This window comes from Babylonia areolata, chromosome 4, assembly GCF_041734735.1.
Source record: "Babylonia areolata isolate BAREFJ2019XMU chromosome 4, ASM4173473v1, whole genome shotgun sequence".
Taxonomy (NCBI): Eukaryota; Metazoa; Mollusca; class Gastropoda; order Neogastropoda; family Buccinidae; genus Babylonia; species Babylonia areolata.
In genome coordinates this window covers 48252471-48271157 of record NC_134879.1, presented here as the reverse complement: position 1 = coordinate 48271157, position 18687 = coordinate 48252471, and the positions used below count along the sequence as shown (strand labels likewise).

The following is an 18687-nucleotide window of genomic DNA, read 5'->3' as shown; positions in this document are numbered from 1 at the left end:
CACTCGCATATCACACACATGCACAAACACTGAGCGTTTGTGGGCGCAGGGAGAGACAGAGAGAGACAGAGATCGAAGCATTGTGTTTGTAAATTCTTGCATATGTTCTGAATTGTGCATTTCTCTGAATACACTGAGACTGGTGTGGACTTCGTGAATGAATGGAATATAATTCTGTAACAAACCACCTGAGTATGAAATATAAAATGAAGAAAGATCAGTTCTCGGACGGGGTAACATACTCTTATGGACTTGGCGATTGTCATTAGTTTGAAATTTACTTATAGTAGAGGGTGGGGCACAACCAGATAAGATTTTAAACATAAAAACTGCTTCGTTGTATTTTAGTTTCCATTTGAATGGGAACATGTCTCAAAGACACCAGTGTTTAGGTGTTAACTCTCTCCATACGAACGGCGAAAGAGACGACGTTAACAGCGTTTCACCCCAATTACCATCATCAAAATATTGCAAGCGGAAGGCTCTTATACTGAAGAGGTGAATGTTGACAAAGAATACCACAATTCTGACGACGGAAGCTAAAGGTTGGGTCATTCAGACACCCACTGGACATCCGAGGGGTCTGTGTAGAGAGGAAGAGAGGACTGGCCGTACTGAGTGAGTTAATGTGGAAGGTCTAATACAGTTGCACACCCGTGAAGACCAGACAGTTGCTTGAGAATATTTGCACTTCCAGAATCCCACAGAGTGGATGCATAATTATCACGAGTTTCAAAGTAAGCATAAACTAACTCTCTTTTTTCGAGAATCAACAATTAGGAAAAAGTTTTATTGTATTCAACTGGTATACCTTCTCTGTTACATGTTTACATAACATCGAAATTTGTGACCAGACCATGATGAATTATTGCCAACTGCTAGAGAGAGAGAGAGAGAGAGAGAGAGAGAGAGATTATTTTGCACACACAGCATACATAGTGTGTGCTCGAGTTGTTTAGATTTCATCCCAAATAGTGCCAGCGTGTCAGTAACAATTATCATTAACCGGTGGTGGTGACAATTTCAAATGTGTTTGTGTGCTAAGATAAACAGATGGAAAGATAAATGAAGGTAGGGAGGTGATTGTATCAGCAGGTGCTATGGGGTCATCACACATTTTCCAGCTGTCAGTAGTGGAATCCAAGAAAGCCATAGACAGTATTTAGGAGAGGAAGGTCTTTGAACATGTTCATGTTCATGCCATCTCTGTCTCTTTCTCTCTCGTTACAGTGGGAGCAGGATCGGCAGGATGCGTACTGGCCAATCGTCTTTCTGAAGATGAGCACGTGACCGTTCTGCTGTTGGAGGCGGGGCCTGATGACCGAAAACACCCGAAGGCTGCCATCCCGGGACTTGCCGACCACCTGTTTAACACAGAGGTGGACTGGCGGTATTACACAGAACCCCAACAGTTTACATTTGAGGGCTTCGAAGAAAGGGTAAATTTCTCATACGCATAACACATGCAGAGACAAACGGACACACACACACACACACACACACACACACACACACACACACACACACACACACACACACACACACACACACACACACAACTATAAAGATATTTGCTGATGTTAGAGCCATTTTTAAACTTCACATTGCTTCTCTACCATGGCATCCGAAGCTGCAATACACTGATCAAAATATGTGTTACACAAGCAGAGAGACAGACAGACAGAGAATGAGACAAAGAAACAGAGAAAATCCCTTTTTGCTGATCTCAGCTTCATGAATCTTCCAGAGGATTTACTGGCCACGGGGTCGGATGCTGGGAGGGACCTCCAACCTCAACTTCATGATGTACGTCCGAGGCAGTCGCCATGACTACGACACGTGGGCAGAACAAGGCAGTGAGGGATGGAGTTACAAAGAGGTGCTGCCCTACTTCATCAAGTCTGAGGACAACTACAACGACGACTACGTCAAATCAGGTCAGTGGCAAAGAATGACCACATTCAAGAGTGAGATACTGTTGGGCAATCTGTCCATGGATAAAAGAAAAAGCGTCGAAAAAAAAACCCAAAAAACGATTAACAAGGGAGGGGAGGGGGCAGGAATTGGGTACAGTGAGCAAGGACTTCGGATAATGACAATCGGAAAAGAACAACAAGGAAGAAACCAGATCAAAGGCAAGTTATAAGTATAAAAAGAAAGACACAAGGACAAAAACAAATCACGAGACCAAGGACGCAAACATGAAGGAAAATGACCAACAAAAGAGAATAACAAAGAACAAAAAGAAGATAAGTCTGGGAAGGAAACCACTGAAACAAACATTCAAACTCAACCAGCCAAGTTTACGAACAGAAAGACAGACAGAACGAGACAAGAGAAAAATGATACTTCTGGGGACTAGAGACAGAAGACAAAGGCGAGAAACGAGGACAAAGTTCTTTCAGGAACAAGAACTGAGAAAGGGACAGATACACATTCTTTGAACAAAGGAGAATGACTTCCAACAATACACCTCCCACCAAAGGGACACTGAAAAAGAAAAGGGCACTTGCAAGAGGCACCAGCAAGACGGTTACCATGGAACAAAGAGGAAAATATCAAGAGGAAAATACAAAAAACAAAAACTACAAAAGAATTAAAGAAGAAAGAAAGAAAGAAAAATGTATTGATTAATGTTGAAGGCACGAACACACACACACACACACACACACACACACACACACACACACACACACAGAGCAAGGGAAAGAGAAAGAGAGACAGACACAGACACAGAGAGAGAGAGATGTTCGTTCGTTCATACATTCGTTCTATCTCCACCTGCAGGCTACCATGGAAAAGGGGGGCCTCTAAAGGTCTCTGCACACAAAACGATTGGACTGACGGATTTGATCATGCAGGCAGGAGTAGAGCTGGGGCTTAAGGAAGTCGACGCAAATGGAGAGACTATGGAAGGTTGGTTGAACTGTCTTTCTGTCTCTGAAATTCCAAGGCACATTAACCTTACTATAAACGTGGATATGGAAACATAAAGAGTATTCGAGTTAGAATACTGATGGACAAAAAAAACCCATAATTCAACTCCATAAATAAGCAAACAAAACAAACCTAAAGAAACACACAAAACAAACAAGAAAAGAGTGATTAGATGTTTGCTGGTTTTTGTAGAAAACTCTTGTGTGTGTGTGTGGGTGTGTGTGTGTTTCTTTTAGGGGTGGCACATGTCCAGGCCACAGCAGCAGACGGGCTTCGGTACAGTACGTCACGTGCTTTCCTCCATCCCGTCCTGCACCGCGAAAATCTGCACGTGGTGACTGATGCTCATGTCACCAAGGTATATATCACGGCAGGGTGCTTAGGTCAAGGGTAAAATGTTGCTTGTTTATCTAGTTTACAGTATTTGTCAAAGAGATCAAGATCAGTTCTTAAAAACCCAGGCTATTCTTATCAGACATAATCTCTGGGCAAAAAAGAACGATGACAACGACAATAACAGCAGCCGCAACAACAGTACAATTACAATAATGATGCGTTCATAGTTTTGTAATGAGCATAGCACCTTTAACAAAGTCAAGCCCAGAATGTCAGAAACAGCACTGAGGATATTATTTATCAATCAACATCTAACGGGTTTGCTGTGATTCTGAAATAGTTTATCAATCTCAGTTTTTTACTCACTTGTTTAAACAAAGTGAGTCTATTTTAACCCGGTTCAGTTGTCTGTGTGTGTGTGTGTGTTAAACTTTAACATTGCCATTTTCTCTGCAAATACTTTGTCAGTTGACACCAAATTTAGCATAAAAATAGGAAAAATTCAGTTCTTTCCAGTCATCTTGTTTAAAACAATATTGCACCTCTGGGATGGACACAAAAAAATTTTTTTTAAAAGAAGCCAAATTATATGCAAACTGAATTTACTGTTATATATATATATATATAATTTTTTTTAATTCTCCAAACTTGGCACTTTGATCGATATTCTGACACAACAACAAGAGCAGTCATTTTTATCATTTTTTTGTTCAAACAGGAACTTCTTTTGCTAAGCATGGAAGTTATATTTATTTTGCATGTCTTTGGTGCAGATAGTAAAAAAGGGAAATTAATCTAGGGGGCTTAATTTGCTTTAAACTGATCTTTCTCATCTTAAACATTACATTTTGAAATTGCGTACGCATATTTATACATAATCAAAGCACGTGCTCATATTTCTCACGAACGCGAAGGACGCCATTTTGTTTCAAGTTGTTGACCTGCCCATTCAATCCTATATTCAATCGACAATACACGATAACATGTGATGGAAAGTTGGAGAAGGATACCGTTAAATATTTATTCAGAGAAAGATTTGTGAACGCCTCATCACTTACTGGATTATGCCCCAAACTTCCATAAAAGTATCCACAGAATCAGTTGGAATTCACTGTTAAAAATAATAAACCATGAGAGTTAATACCCTTGAATTGATGAAACGTAAAAATTTCCAGTCTTGACTTTTCTCAAAATGAAGTCCTTTTCACTTCATACGACGTTTACAAGTACTTGTACTTGGCTCTACATGTTATTAGTTTAACAAAATACTCAATTTTCATATCAACTTTAAAACTAGAATGAACATAAAAGAGAAATTGAATCGACCGTGTCAATCGGGTGTAACTAAACTTGTACATTTATCTAGATCCAGAGAAAACAGCTAAATGTTGCAGTGTGATTGCGGCGATAGCCACGTCTCCTTTACCATGGACTTAAAAAGAATTTTTAATTGCCCTTAAAGATTTTTTGACTGCCCAAGATACACCAGAATAATATGATTTAAACAGCGTTCTCACTGCGAATACCACAATCAATTTATCACCCTTTAAAAAAAGCATGTTTAAATACTATATTTTTGAACATCAGTTAAGGAGCCATGATAGTGTAATGGGTAAGACAGTATCTTCTTACCCGAACACGTGGGGTTCGAATCTGCTGTTAGAACTTTTTTTTCTTTTCTTTTTCTTTTAACCCAAAGTTTTATAATAACAAACACAGAACACATTTTAACAATTAGATTTAAAGGCCTTGCCTCTCTTGTTAAATGTTGTAATCACTGGCTGGGTTTTAGATCGATGCTGGGTAAATCATCCAATACTTGTTTCAGTTCGTATATTACGTTAATATTGTTTTGTAAATGGTTACGATATTGTTCCAGTACAGTGTTCCCTCTACAGTTGGATATCATATGAACATGAGTGGATTCCTCAATTCAGTAATTATTGTCATCATAGTATCAAGGTGCTTAGTAAAAGGGGTCCTGTGTGTTAACTCGCTCAGTACGGCCAGTCCTCTCTTCTCCTCTACACAGACCCCTTGGATGTCCAGTGGGTGTCTGAATGACCCAACCTTTAGCTTCCGTCGTCAGAATTGTGGTATTCTTTGTCAACATTCACGTCTTCAGTATAAGAGCCTTACGCTTGCAATATTTTGATGATGGTAATTGGGGTGAAACGCTGTCAACGTCGTCTCTTTTGCCGTTCGTATGGAAAGAGTTAAAGCAGTAATCAGCAGCAGTGTAGCGTCTCCTCTGAGACGTGGCAACATGGAGACCCATATTGGTATCTACTGAGGACTGCTTTATGACAGAACAAATCCAGATGTGGCCACACAGGAGTAATTTCAGATGAGTTACACGAGGGTAGTGGTACAGAAGATGAGAAGCAAAACTAAAAACAAAAACCAAGAAAATAAAAAGATTTCAATTGAAATATTTCTTCCCATGAAAACAAAGGATATAGAAAACTTTAATAATCCAAGAAAGGCTCGATCCTAATGCACATCTTATTTTTTTATCAGACTCACAAACAACCTATCTTGTTTATGACAGAAAAACCTTGAAACACACATCACAGCTGAGCTTTCTTAGAAGCACATTGCTCTGGGCAGGTTGTGTTTGAAGGCAAGCGTGCAGTGGGAGTGAACTTCGTGCGTCATGGACGAAAGGAGATATTGTGTGCGCGGAGGGAGGTGATTGTATCGGCAGGTGCTGTGGGGTCACCACACATTCTGCAGCTGTCAGGAGTGGGACCCAAGAAAGTCCTGGATAAAGTTAAGGTGAGATCTTGTTTCCTGTATACATGTCTAGTTCGTTTTTTTGTTTTTTTTCACAGACTGGTTCTCTCTCTCTCTCTCTCTCTCTCTCTCTCTCTCTCTCTCTCTCTACATGTCATCGGATGGCAACCCAGAGAGTGAACCACAACCAGCACAGTCACAACAACATGCACAGACAGCTGATACGCAGAGGGTCTCTACACAGACATCTTCTGCAGATGCTCAACTGATAAACCCCACGCTTGCGGACTTTACGGACGTGTCTGGTATGCAGACGTCTTCCAAGCAGATGGCAACAGAGCAGACAACCTCCTCTTTCTCAGCCTCCATGGAGGCAGCCTCCGCCAAGGCAGTTAAAATGACTACAGCTTCCACTGTGCCTGTGACTTTTACACAGTCCCCGATGGTACAAGAGACGACCTTAGAGGCAGCCAGTATGCAGACGGGCCTCAACCAAACAGACATTACGCAGACGGGCCTGCACCAGGCGGCCACTATGGAGACGGACCTCGACCAGACAACATCCACGCAGACGGGCCTCCACCAGGCGGCCACTATGGAGACGGACCTCAACCAGACAGTCGTTACACAAGTGGGCATCAATCAGACAGATGCAAGTCAGGAAACCACTACACAAACTACAACCATGCCTGCAACTTCCACACGGGCATTCTCCAGACAAGCAGTCACCACACCTGCAGACACCATGGAAGCAGCCCCTGTGCAGACATCCACCGTGCCTGCAGACTCTTTCAAAACGGTCACCACACAGGAAAGCACAACACAGGGAACCCCCTTGGCAGAGGAAGCGTTCCCTGACCCGCCCACCGACACCACAGCAGACATGGATGACCACAAAAGACCCAGGACACGTAGTAGGTCACGCCAAACTAGTCTTCTTGACCAGTTTCAACACGTACCTCGTGACAGCACTAAAGACAAAGGATAGGACACTGGCCAACGCCCATACACAAACTTATCTATTTCTGGAAGTAAAATTACGTTCGCTTCCTTCAATGTTGAAAATTTAGTTGCCAGACTTAGTGAATCTGACTTTATAAAGTATGTGAAGTCGTTTGATGTTTTCTGTGCGGTGGAGACATTTACGTCACATTTTGATTCTACCATCCATTTCGATGATTATTGCTGTTTCCATGCACCTGCCGTCAAAATTTCCAGGCGAGGCAGACCTTCAGGAGGCGTGGTTGTACTAGTTAGAAAATCGTTAACGCCTTTCATGTCTCAAATAACCTGCAAAAATGACAATATGATTTGTTTAAAGTTTTCGAAATCTTTATTTGGATGTGACAAAGACATTTTATGTACTTTTGTATATGTGCCTCCTTACAAAAGTCCCTATTACGACACGAAACCGGACTTAAACTGTTCTTTAAATAAGCTTGAGGAATTCCTCATTGATATTCTTCAGAGGGGAGAAGACATGCATTTGTTGGTCATGGGCGATCTAAATGCTCGAATCGGTAATTGGAACCTTGATGGGGATGGTGACGATGAACCTATAGATTTCGCAATTCAGAACACCAGACAGTCTCAAGACAAAGTTACAAACCAGTTTGGCAAGATTCTAATTGATTTTTGTACAGTTTTAAACTGCATCCCTCTAAACGGGTATGCAGTAGGTGATGCATTTGGAAAGTTCACCTTTGTTGCAGACCAAGGGAACAGTGTTATTGATTATGCTCTTATGTCATCTGATTTTTTCTATTCATGCAATCCCCTCTTTAAAGTTGACAGCCGAGTTGAATCCAGTCACATGCCTATCTGTCTCACACTGCCTTGCAAACCACTTACTACATTAGGGAACCAGAAGGACAATTCAAGACCAAACACAAAAATAACTAGTTTAAAATGGACTAACGAAAAGAAGGGAGAATATATCGAAAACATAAACAGTGATCAATCACAAAACATGTTCCAAACTGCTTATGACCAAATAGAAATGTCTATGGAGACAGCCCTTGATACATTTACAAAGGCTGTTCTGCAGGCAGGGGAGTGCATGAGAAAAAGTGTTCGATTCGGTACGCCAGCTCATGTCGGAAATGTGTGGTTTGACAAAGAGTGCCGTCAGAAGAAACGCGAAGCACGGAGAGCCCTACAAATGTACAATAAGTCTGGTCACAATCTGGACAAACGTACATATAAAAATCTTAGGTCACATTACAAGACGTTGACAAAGGAAAAACGTCAAATTCATAAAAAGTCAATCCAGGACAGTCTCCTAAATAATAAGAAAAACAGCAGTAAGTTTTGGGATACGATTCGAAAAGCGCGAAGCACGAAAAAGGCCCAACCCGACATAGAACTAGATGCATGGAAAAAGCATTTTGGAAAAGTTTTCGGAGCAAAGGAAGCAGACGCTCTTCCTCATGACGTAACTGAACAGAACAGGACAGAAGAAAGGGTTGTCCCAGAACTCGATAGTGACATCACAGAAAAAGAAGTACGAGATGCAATTAAAAACATTAAGCTGGGCAAAGCAGCTGGGTTAGATGAAATCTGTGGAGAATTTTTGAAATATGCTGAAGACTCTGTTTCCCCTTTTCTGACAAAATTATTTAACAAACTGTACGATACCGGTTATTTCCCTTTGGGCTGGTGCAAATCAATTATAATTCCACTTTTCAAAAAAGGAGACGAAACCAATCCAGATAACTACAGAGGCATAGCTTTACTTAGTGTTGTAGGGAAGGTATTTACGGCCATTTTGAACAAAAGATTGTGCCACTGGGCTGAAAATGAAAGCAAAATCAGTAAAGAACAGGCAGGTTTCCGTAAAAACTATTCGACAATTGACCATATTTTTACCTTGACCACAATAATAAAAAACAAATTAAACAGTAAAAGAGGAGGAAAGGTATATGCTGCCTTCGTAGACTACCGCAAAGCTTTTGACACTGTTGACCGAAATAAATTGTGGATGACACTAGAAAATGCAAGAGCATCCTCTAAGCTAATTAACATGTTAAAGGCCATGTACAGTTCTGTTAGAGCCTGTGTGAGGTGGGGTGGAAATATGACCGATTTTTTCAATTGTCCCCAAGGGGTTAAACAAGGTTGTCTCCTCAGCCCAATAATCTTTTCACTTCTGATATCTGAAGTTGCAGATTTTGTGAGACAGTGGGGAAGACATGGTATCCAGTTAATACCCGGTTCTGATGAAATTTATTCGTTGTTATTTGCAGATGATATCGTTCTGTTGTCGTCAACTCCGGGTGGGCTGCAAAACCAAATTAATAATTTAGAAAAGTCTTCAAGGGAACTGGGACTTACGGTGAATTTGGATAAAACCAAAATAATGATTTTTAGGAAAGGGGGGTATGCTTCTAACATAGAAAAATGGACATATGGAGGAAACACAATTGAAATAGTAAACAAGTACAAATACTTAGGGTTCACACTCACTACTAAGCTGTCAGAAACTTGTGCTTGTGAGGAATTTGCAAGTAAGGCAAAAAATAAAATACTTGACATTCTAAAAACAATGTGGGCACTTGGCAATCTAAATACAAAGGTATTCTTTCAGCTTTTCGATGCACAAGTAAAACCAATGTTACTGTACGCAGCGGAGATATGGGGTTTAGTTAAAGTAGACGTCATTGAATCAGCGCATTTATTTGCATGCAAAAGATTACTCAGTGTATCAAACAAGACACCAAATTATATGGTATACGGAGAGACCGGTCGATATCCTCTCTTTATTGACTCGACTGTATCATGTGTTCGCTACTGGTTGAAACTGACCAGGATGCCACTTTCACGATTCCCGAAACAGGCTGAATCGATGCTGAAGAATTCTCTAGACAGAAATAACAAGACGTCAGAAAATTGGCTTGGTAAAATTAAAGCATGCTTAGAGATGTGTGGTTTCCCTGATGTATGGATGAACCAGGGTACTGAAAATGAATTCGCCTTCTTAAATTCTCTTAAACAAAAACTGATAGACAAATTTAAAATGGACTGGTTTTCTAAACTTTGTAGTAGTGACAGATTTTCTATTTATCGATCATTTAAAACAGATTTTCATTCAGAACTTTACTTGGACAATATCACTATCAAACGTTTCAGAGATACCTTGATAAGATTGCGACTTGGTCTAAACGAGCTTGGTATAAATAGAAGATTCCAGAACGCGGATGTAAACCGTTTCTGCCCGTTTTGTCCTGGCACCCTGGAAGATGAATACCATTTCATTTTTGTGTGTCCTAAATACGGTCATATCCGTCAGAAATATATTCTAGAGTTTATAAATATCAACGACAATACATTGTTTCCTATTCTACAAACCCCATGTGTTACCTCCCAGAGAAATCTTGCTATGTACACCTATTTCGCCTTAAAATTTAGAGACGAATTTACACAATGAATGAATTAGTATAACTATAAACATGATGAGGACGAACATGCTATGTATTTTTCATCCAGTTATCGGCTACTAACGTACAGTACACCTTTTTTTCTTTTTTTTCTTTTTTTTTTTTTGTGTGTGTGTGTGTGTGTGTGTGTGTGTGTGTGTGTGTGTGTTTGTGTGTGAAGAGCGATCGAATTGCCCCATTGTATCCCCCACCCCTTTGTGTATGGGCCGGTGGCCTTCACAATTAAACCTGTGTCAGTGTCAGTGTGTCAGTGTCTCTCTCTCTCTCTCTTGCTCTCCCCTCTGTGCATTTGTGTGTGCGTTTGCTTGTTTGTTTGTGTGTAGCAGTAGTTAAGCAGTTAATTAATACGTGATTATCTCACTAAAAGCTACATTTTCCCTTCCCCTGCCAGCTTGAGTTTAATGCCACACTTGCTACCACATACTTGCTTCGGAATCTCATGTGTATTCATTTGTGATGTCACACAACGTATTGTCGCGCTTGGTTCCCAAGAGAAAACAATGTTGATATCTCTCTCAAGTGAAACGTTTGATATAAATGTACTTCCGGTTTACGTACAGTACCATCATCCTGGGATGCTGTCCGTAAGCATGGGTAGAAAGGGTATTTAGCTGAGATAATTTTTACATGAAGATGACACAAACGGGACAAACGAAACGAACTTATTCCTCAATTGATCAAAACTTTGTATATGTTTTTTGATACCTGTGGCTATTGAGTTCTAAATCTTGACAATCTTGAATGTCTATCCATATTAAATAAAACATAACTTTTTACTTAACCTATCACTTGACTGAATATGGTCTTAATTTTGCCATTATAATCGCTCATACATTGGCAAAGAGTTTGCAAAAATATAATCTAAATCTAGTTCTGTTTCAGCTATATCATGCACACATGCTCTTGACACTTTTAAAGAGGCTTCCAGTTATACCCATTTTTATCAGTAATTTTCTGTTCTTGGGTTCAAATGCCTTTTCAAAATCAACGAATGCTACATAGTTGGCGACTAAGAATGTTTGAACAAATGCCAAAAGAGTAAACATATGATCAATTGTTGAATATTCCTGTTTAAATTCAGTTTTGAGTTCCCCTGTCATATTGTTATATTGTATATTATGCCGGTCTATGATTAATGAGTGAACAAAACACATTGCTACTTATATTTCAGAGTGAAACTCTACTGTAATTAATTGTTTTTATTGATTTTACCTTTGTTTTGGAGTGAAATATTAATTGATATGCATAACAAAAATTCATTAACATAATGAAACACCAACTTAAAATAAATAAATCACTGTAACAATACTCTTTCAAAACTTTCCAACAAGACACAATATCAAAGATAAGGACAACTCGTATGTCAATGAGTCATTCTTACCAAGATAGAAAAGAAAACGATTCTCGCATATTCATCAAAGAAAAAAAAAGTGGAGAGAGAGAGAGGGAACTGTGAATGAAGAAAGGATAAAGATGCAGAGATAAGACCAACTTAAAGAGAATATTTGTCTACTGTGTGCCCAGATTCCAGTGGTCGTGGATTTGCCTGTTGGGGAAAACCTTCAGGATCACCTTGGTTTTGACTACCAGGTGGGGGTGAAAGAACCTATCACTGCCACACCTGAACAGCTGACCTCCATCTGGACCTGGCTGAAATACACACTCTTTAAAACAGGTGATGCGTTTCAAATATATGGATAATTTTATGGCCTTTGGATAAAACTGGCCTTCTTCTCCAAGAAAGGATTCTCTCTGTTATATATTCTTGTTTTCTAGTAACACTGCAGCATTTTAAGTGATAGTACAGCGAGAATACTTTTATCAAGTCGGGTGTACGTTCACAGTGGTGTGGAGGTGGTGGATAAAATATCAGTGAACACGATCGCGTCCAGCAGCCCAGAAATGGCCACGTGGTTGGCTGTGCAGTAAGCAACATTGATTGAATCTTGTGCAGGCCACTGGTCATCCCCATTTTCAGTAGAGAACCAAATCTTCATGAGCATCGATGAGGAGAGCAGGAAACGGGACTGGCCCAACCTGCAGATTCTGTTCCAGGGAAGACTGTGGAACACTGAAGCCATGCGAAATGCAGGGTACACAAAGGAGGTAAGAACTGAGATTTGCCAAGAAGTTGGAGTAATCCTCACGGTACCTGGAATAGTTCCCGTTGATATCCAGCAAAGCAGTAGTATTAAACGAATGATGTTCCTCTTAACCCTTGTTGGTATCCAACACAGCAGTAGCTTCAAACAAGTGATGTTTCTTATAACGGGCAGAATGGAGGACAATCACATTCCAATGACACCAGAAAAAGCAAGTCCCCCAAAAGGAATTGCATGCTGGAACAAATTTATTTAATTTTCGAAAACAACTGTTTTGTCTTTAACAGGTCAGTCTGTTTGCAAGATGCAGGTAACAGTTTCTCTATTTTCCAGACGATCGAGCACGCCAAACGAAGGGACTCTTTCAAACATGGCTTTCCTTGTTTTCCTTGTTTGCTGAGACCGAAGAGCAGAGGAACCTTGCGTCTGCGCAGTGCAGATCCTTTTGAATATCCAGCCATTGACCCTCACTATCTGGAAAATCCACAGGACCTGGCCCATCTTGTCAAAGGTCACCATTTACATATAATTTATTGCTCGCACACACACACACGCACACACACACAGATTGGTTGTCATTGTTTTGTGGCTTGCTCGTGAATTTCCGGGAAAAAAATTGAAACCAAACCCATCTAGAGGTACACGCACATGTGCGCGCAATAACGTATTCTCATGGTAAGCAAGTACAGAAAGTGTCCGTCAGTCATTTTCAGCCAGACAAGCAAAATTTTTCAAATCTTTGACGCTATTTACAAACATTGTTCAAAAGTCATCAAAACGATAGTATCAGAGCTGACAGATCTGAAACTCATTCGGTTTAACTTTAACATGATATCAGAAGCGTGGATTTGGGAACTTACTGCATTTTTTGTTGTTGTTGTTGTTGTTGTGTGTGCTAAACTTGCTAGTACCTGGTATCAGAATGCGTCTGAAGCACATATAAAAATGACAAAGTTTAAACTGAAAGGTCAAAAAGTTGAAAATATTGGGCTCAGTAGAAACATGAAAGTAGTAATAAAACACAGCAAATTGCCAGAATGCCAGAAAATGGTATTTGTATTTTGTATTTGTATTACTCTTTTTTGTCACAACAGATTTTTCTGTGTGAAATTCGGGCTGCTCTCCCCAGTGAGAGCGCGTCGCTACACTGACAGCACCACCCTCTTTTTGTATTTTTTTCATACCTACAATTTTATGTTTTCCTATCCAAGTGGGTTTTTCTACATAATTTTGAAAGGGACAACCCTTTTATTGCCATGGGTTCTTTTATGTGCGGTAAATGCATGCTGCACATGGGAACTCGGTTTACTGTCTCCATCGTATGACTAGCGTCCAGACCACCACTCAAGGTCTAGTGGAGGGTGAGAAAATACTGGCGACTGCTGGTGTGATTCAAACCAGTGCGCTCAGATTCTCTCGCTTCCTTGCCAGATGCGTTACCTCTAGGCCAACACTCCACATGGCGAAGCCTCTGTCATTTTAACCACCCCCATCCATCCTTCCACGTGCAGGTATCCGGGAATGTCAGAAGCTGGTAGCGACCCCCACCATGCAGTCAGTGGGAGCCGAGGCCACAGACCCGCCCTCCCAGTTGTGTGCACAGCACACATTTGACTCGGATGACTACTGGGCCTGTATGGTCAGGCGTAACGTGCAACAGTTGTACCATGCGAGTGGCACGTGCAAGATGGGAGCTGTCACTGACAATACTACTGTTGTGGACCCTCGTCTCAGGTAATAACAAGCTTACCTTACTGTTATGACAATTATGTTCTGAAGATGCAAAAAGCAAATTTTTTTTTTTAAGTCAGAATGCAGAAAGCTCAATCGATGAAACACTTTTCGTTTTGAAAATAATCAGAACAGTACAATAACATTTAAATTAAAGAATGTTTCGCCCTGACACATTCTAATGACAAAAAGAAGATAACATGAGACATATCATTAAATGTGTGAGTTGTGAGGACTTGGACAGCTTTGTACATTGCTGGGTAACTTTCCCACCAGAAGTTTGGAACGGTAATGCAGATTTGGAACATATCTGCTCACAATAGCAGTGTGATGTATGCGTTTCTGTGCATCAGATGAAGGGTTTTGCTGTGCATTAGAGGTGGAAGTCTTATGTGTGATGTATTTGCTGTGTGTGTAAGGATGGGAGTTTTACATATTTGATGCGTTTGCTGTGTGTTTTGGGATGAACATTTCACATTGTGATGTATATGCTGTGTATTGCAGGATGACTGAGTTATGTATGTGATTAGTGTGTTCCAGTGTGTGGAGTGTGTGCTCTGTCTTCCAGGTGAAAGGTTTACATCTGTAATGTGTCTGCTGTGTGTTTCAGGATGAAATATTTACATGTTTTATGTGTGTGTTGTGTGTCACAGGGTGAAAGGTTTATATGTGTGATGTGCATGCTGTGTTTGTCTTGGTGAAAGGTTTACATGTATGATGTGTGTGTTGTGTGTTCCAGGTCGAAAAGTTTACGTGTCATATGTGTGCTGCCTGTTGCAGGGTGAAGGATTTACATGTATTTTATGTACGCTGTGTGTTGCAGGGCGAAAGGTTTACATGTGTGATATGTACGCTGTGTGTTGCAGGGTGAAAGGTTTACATGTGTGATATGTACGCTGTGTGTTGCAGGTTGAAAGGTTTACATGTATGGTATGTTTGCTGTGTGTTGCAGAGTGAAAGGCTTACATATGTGATTTGTTCGCTGTGTGATGCAGGGCGAAAGGTTTACATGTGTGGTATGTACGCTGTGTGTTGCAGGGTGAAAGGTTTTCATGTGTGATTTGTACGCTGTGTGTTGCAGGGCGAAAGGTTTACATGTGTGGTATGTACGCTGTGTGTTGCAGGGTTAAAGGTTTACATGTGTGATATGTATGCTGTGTGTTGCAGAATGAAAGGTTTACATGTGTGATATGTACGCTGTGTGTTGCAGGGTGAAAGGTTTACATGTGTGATATGTACGCTGTGCGTTGCAGGGTGAAAGGTTTACATGTGTGATTTGTACGGTGTGTTGCAGGGTGAAAGGTTTACATGTGTGATATGTACGCTGTGTGTTGCAGGTTGAAAGGTTTACATGTATGGTATGTTTGCTGTGTGTTGCAGAGTGAAAGGCTTACATGTGTGATTTGTTCGCTGTGTGATGCAGGGCGAAAGGTTTACATGTGTGGTATGTACGCTGTGTGTTGCAGGGTGAAAGGTTTTCATGTGTGATTTGTACGCTGTGTGTTGCAGGGCGAAAGGTTTACATGTGTGGTATGTACGCTGTGTGTTGCAGGGTTAAAGGTTTACATGTGTGATATGTATGCTGTGTGTTGCAGAATGAAAGGTTTACATGTGTGATATGTACGCTGTGTGTTGCAGGGTGAAAGGTTTACATGTGTGATATGTACGCTGTGCGTTGCAGGGTGAAAGGTTTACATGTGTGATTTGTACGGTGTGTTGCAGGGTGAAAGGTTTACATGTGTGATATGTACGCTGTGTGTTGCAGGTTGAAAGGTTTACATGTATGGTATGTTTGCTGTGTGTTGCAGAGTGAAAGGCTTACATGTGTGATATGTACGCTGTGTGTTGCAGGGCGAAAGGTTTACATGTGTGATATGTACGCTGTGTGTTGCAGGGTGAAAGGTTTACATGTGTGATATGTACGCTGTGTGTTGCAGGGTGAAAGGTTTACATGTGTGATATGTACGCTGTGTGTTGCAGGGTGAAAGGTTTACATGTGTGATATGTACGCTGTGTGTTGCAGGGTGAAAGGTTTACATGTGTGATATGTACGCTGTGTGTTGCAGGGTGAAAGGTTTACATGTGTGATATGTATGCTGTGTGTTGCAGGGTGAAAGGTTTACATGTGTGATATGTACGCTGTGTGTTGCAGGGTGAAAGGTTTACATGTGTGATGTGTACGCTGTGTGTTGCAGGGTGAAAGGTTTACATGTATGGTATGTGCGCTGTGTGTTGCAGAGTGAAAGGCTTACATGTGTGATATGTATGCTGTGTGTTGCAGGGTTAAAGGTTTACATGTGTGATATGTATGTGGTGTGTTGCAGAGTGAAAGGTTTACATGTGTGATATGTACGCTGTGCGTTGCAGGGTGAAAGGCGTACAAGGACTACGGGTGGTGGATGCCTCCATCATGCCAGCTATCCCATCAGGCAACACTAACGCCCCTGTCATCATGGTGGCCGAGAAAGCTGCTGACATGATCAAAGCTGACTATCTTTTTGATTAAAGTCGATAATCAAGCACGTGGAACACTGAAATGAAAGTAAAAGGAATGTTGATAATGAAATATATACAACCGTGGCAATGGTTTCAACGGCCAAGTGTGTATTGTGCATATATGCAAGGATGTGCATATATGCAAGGATGTCCATCCGTCCTGTTTTTGTGGAGCTAAAAAGAATGGTCATCTTTTCTGGTATATACATGATTGTTTAAAGTATGTCAAAAGTAGAAATCCGTTTCAATTGATAATCTAAAATGTTTTGTTTTGGTAACAAGTCATTTGGTGTCAATCGTATTATTAGCGAATAATTACATTCCCAGTTATATATATTTGGTTCATCCAGTGAGCCCAACAGGTCATGGTGCAGTGTCCAGTTTTAAAACCTTGGGATTGACGAATATTTCTATTTTAGTCCCCTGAGGATTTTTTATCCCTTGCAGCAGGCCCCCATAAGCCGTGCCTTTTCGTTTATAAGTGCAGATTTTAAAACAATTTTACAACGTTTGTTTTATCTATTTGCCTCATTTTTCTTGCTATGTTATGTTGGTTATTGAGAGACATTTTCCTTTTTGTAAAAAAAAAAAAAAAGTCCCTACCTAGCAGTTGGTAATTTCTCCTTGCTCAAGTTGTGGTTTATCTCTGATTTGCAGTCAAGAGTAGGTAGAAAGCCCAATAAGCACTCCGAAGTGCAAAACAGCTGTCAAACTTGCTCTGCAAATCGGCCTTCCTTTTGAAGATACTTAGGACAAACACAGGCTAATGAGAGCTTTTTAACCACCACCCACCACAAACAAAACCAGTTTTAAAGGTTAAAGAATTAACCAAGACTGTTTTTTGTTGTGTTCACCATTCCATTATGAAAATACAAAGACATCTGGGCCTGGATTTAATATTTCTTCATAAATATTGCATAACTTGCTTCATCCAGTGAGCCTAACAGGTTGCCCTTGCAACTTTGTTCTGTTGATGATGATGATTATGGTGATATAAAACTTGTTTTTCGCCTATCCTCAGGTATAAGCGCTTTACAAATACATTTGTACAATGGGCTGCCTACCTGTGAAGAGCCAACTGACAGCTGCCATCGGGCATTCATCATTCATTTCCTGTGTCAGTCAGTCAGGTTGTTGTTTTTTATAGAATGTAATAAACATACTATTAGTGTTTGTTTGTTTCAACTATACCCTTATATAAATCTATTCGTCATAATGTAAGGAACATATCATAACACTGGTGTAGTATACTTGGGGTTATGTTTGTCCCAACGGGTTTGTGGTATAAAGCTGTGCACGAGACAGAATGGCTGTATCTGGATGCTTAAATCATGTCTTGTATCAAAGTAGTTGTCAGGCGTACGGCATTTAACATCAACTTAAAGATATATACAGAAAGAGATTGATGAAGTAGAACTGATTTTATAATGTGCATAGTTATAATAACACCATATTTCCTTATCTCAAACAAGATCCTTCAGTAAAATCATAGTTACAACTTCTTCGCTGTACAGCCTTTCATAAATCTGACGGGTTTTATTGGTAACGTTTATAATGAGGATTATAATGAGTAAGCAGCGTGTGCTGCAATATCTCTACCATTGGAGCCTGACACACTATAACACATGCATATTCATTTCACATAAAAAAGAATTTGTTATATCGAGATTTGTTCTGTGTTTACTGTTTTGTTTGTTCATGTGTTTGCTTTATTTCTTTTTATTGTTTGTGCATGTTTTGTTCAGATTTTTTTTTCTGTCACGGGAGTATTGGTGGATATGCGTTTCGACAAGTAGCTCCCTATTCCAAGTCATTAAAAGTTTGAATTATACACCAAACATTTACTGTTTACTTGGTACTTTCAGTGCATATGTTTAGCGGACAATTTTGTGCTGTGCCGAAACCATTTTATG

General features: G+C 40.3%; 1 protein-coding gene across 1 annotated transcript in view; it reads left to right on the top strand.

The window, feature by feature from the left end:
- Positions 1–18687, top strand: part of LOC143281473 (uncharacterized) — a 48481-nt gene that overhangs the window by 4001 nt on the left and 25793 nt on the right. Inside the window, exons 5-14 of the mRNA XM_076586684.1 lie at positions 1231–1439; positions 1748–1937; positions 2788–2916; positions 3174–3295; positions 5884–6051; positions 11970–12120; positions 12400–12551; positions 12881–13058; positions 14059–14281; positions 16646–16777. Of these exons, the coding sequence (XP_076442799.1) occupies positions 1231–1439; positions 1748–1937; positions 2788–2916; positions 3174–3295; positions 5884–6051; positions 11970–12120; positions 12400–12551; positions 12881–13058; positions 14059–14281; positions 16646–16777 (1654 nt within the window). The remainder of the gene's footprint in view (positions 1–1230; positions 1440–1747; positions 1938–2787; positions 2917–3173; positions 3296–5883; positions 6052–11969; positions 12121–12399; positions 12552–12880; positions 13059–14058; positions 14282–16645; positions 16778–18687) is intronic.